Consider the following 1,654-nt stretch of genomic DNA (forward strand, 5'->3'; position numbering starts at 1 on the left):
AAGGGTTTAATATCAGAATACGTGTACAAGATGGCAAATTCCATTCTGAATCTGGGGTTTGGGTGCCAACTCTTGTTCTCTTAGCTTCCTAAAGGCATAAAACCAACATCAAGTGACAAGAGAAATCCTTGCCCCTGGCTCAGAGCTGTCAGCTGTCTCACTACTCTGATTTTGATGATCATGTCTCAAACACAGCAGCCTTGGCTCCTACACAGGGCAAACTGTTTCTCCCAAACTCTGGAGGCAGGGAAATTATTAAGCAAGAGTCCCCCTACTTCGGGAACCGAACCTTTTGGGCAGTGGCACTTGATAAGGGGACTGGGAGGTTAAGAAAAAGGGTCTCTCTCAGACTGCTGCAAAAGAGGAAGCATGAAAGGAAACCAGCTGCCTGGGAAGAACTCTCCAAGTCCAGGAAGTGACATGAGCAAGACAGCAGACAGGGAAGAAAGGATCTCAGATTGACGAGAGGATGCCACAAAGTCCAGAGAATGCTCAAGAGGTGGGGACGGGCTGTCACGACCCGCACGTTCCTTGGGCTTGTGAAAGTGAACAGCGATAGGTTTGTGAAACCCTTCCGAAGACAGTCACAGGTAGCGGAGGTGGTGGCAGTTGGGCCATGCTAGTTTTTTCTGCAGCGACTCAAAAAACAGGGTGCCTGTGCCCAGATAGACTGCAGGAACACCCAGTGCAGGAGCCTGCTCAGACCAAGGGAAGCCTAGGAGCTCACCCTCCTTCTGAGAGGACCTTCGGCCTCAAATACAACAGCCTGGTGAACGTTCAGCTGGGGGAGCTCTACAATGGCTGTGACCCGCAGAGTGCCGCACAGACAGGTTATAAGGACAATGAAACATGTGAGGAAGGTCTGACAGATTCAGCACCGCAGTACCAGCTCTGCGTACCTGCCTAGTCATGTCACCCACTGCCTCAGACCCTCCCTTCTCAGCATTTGTATTTAACGGGTGATGTCTCCAACTCCCATTTCATATCCCAGTGCTCTGACAACAAGCTGGGAAAGCAAGGAAAACAAAGTGAAGAAGAAAAAGCAGTCTTCAATTATCCCTCCTTAGCCACTTAGGGAGCACTGAGCTATCTCAGTTTTATGCATTCACTAGACACCTCACCTGGCTGTGGGCTTCCCCTCCTCCAGCGGACAGCCAATGGCTCCACAAGCAGTCAGCAGGGCTGCTGCCAAGCAAACAGAATAGGCAGCGCTCGAACCTAACCCGGCACCCGTGGGCAGCTCGGACCACACGACTATATCCATGCTGGGCACCTCCCTGGAACAGAAAAAGACTGGCTAAGACACCAAATGCCACATTCAAACATGAACCTCAACAGCCACTGCAACCCAACATTGGTACCACAGCAGAAGCAGGCTGGAAGCTAGACACGCGGACTAACGTGTGGCTGTTTTTTGCATTTTCAAAATCCCAGGGAGAAATCAGGTGCCAGAAACATTCCTGAATACGAAAATGCTGTGCAACAACACAGATGTTGCAGCAAACCAATTGCTCAATAGCTGGTAGCAATCGGTACAAAGAGTCTGTCCTCAGAAAAAGTTTTTAGCTATTGCAGCTGACCAGCCTTGCAAATCCATTGCACTAAAACAGGGGTAGGCAATTATTTCAGGCAGAGGGCCGCTTACCGAGTTTTG

At 50.2% G+C, this 1,654-nt stretch overlaps 1 protein-coding gene across 1 annotated transcript in view; it reads right to left on the reverse strand.

Moving 5' to 3' along the window:
- MVK (mevalonate kinase) overlaps positions 1–1,654 on the reverse strand; it is a gene marked incomplete at its 5' end in the record, with an annotated part of 22,868 nt that overhangs the window by 18,339 nt on the left and 2,875 nt on the right. The window contains one exon of the mRNA XM_019506651.1: positions 1,122–1,277. Coding sequence (XP_019362196.1) covers positions 1,122–1,277 — 156 coding nt within the window. The remainder of the gene's footprint in view (positions 1–1,121; positions 1,278–1,654) is intronic.

This window comes from Gavialis gangeticus, unplaced genomic scaffold (assembly GCF_001723915.1).
Source record: "Gavialis gangeticus isolate Ggan-Ray unplaced genomic scaffold, GavGan_comp1, whole genome shotgun sequence".
Lineage (NCBI taxonomy): Eukaryota > Metazoa > Chordata > Crocodylia > Gavialidae > Gavialis > Gavialis gangeticus.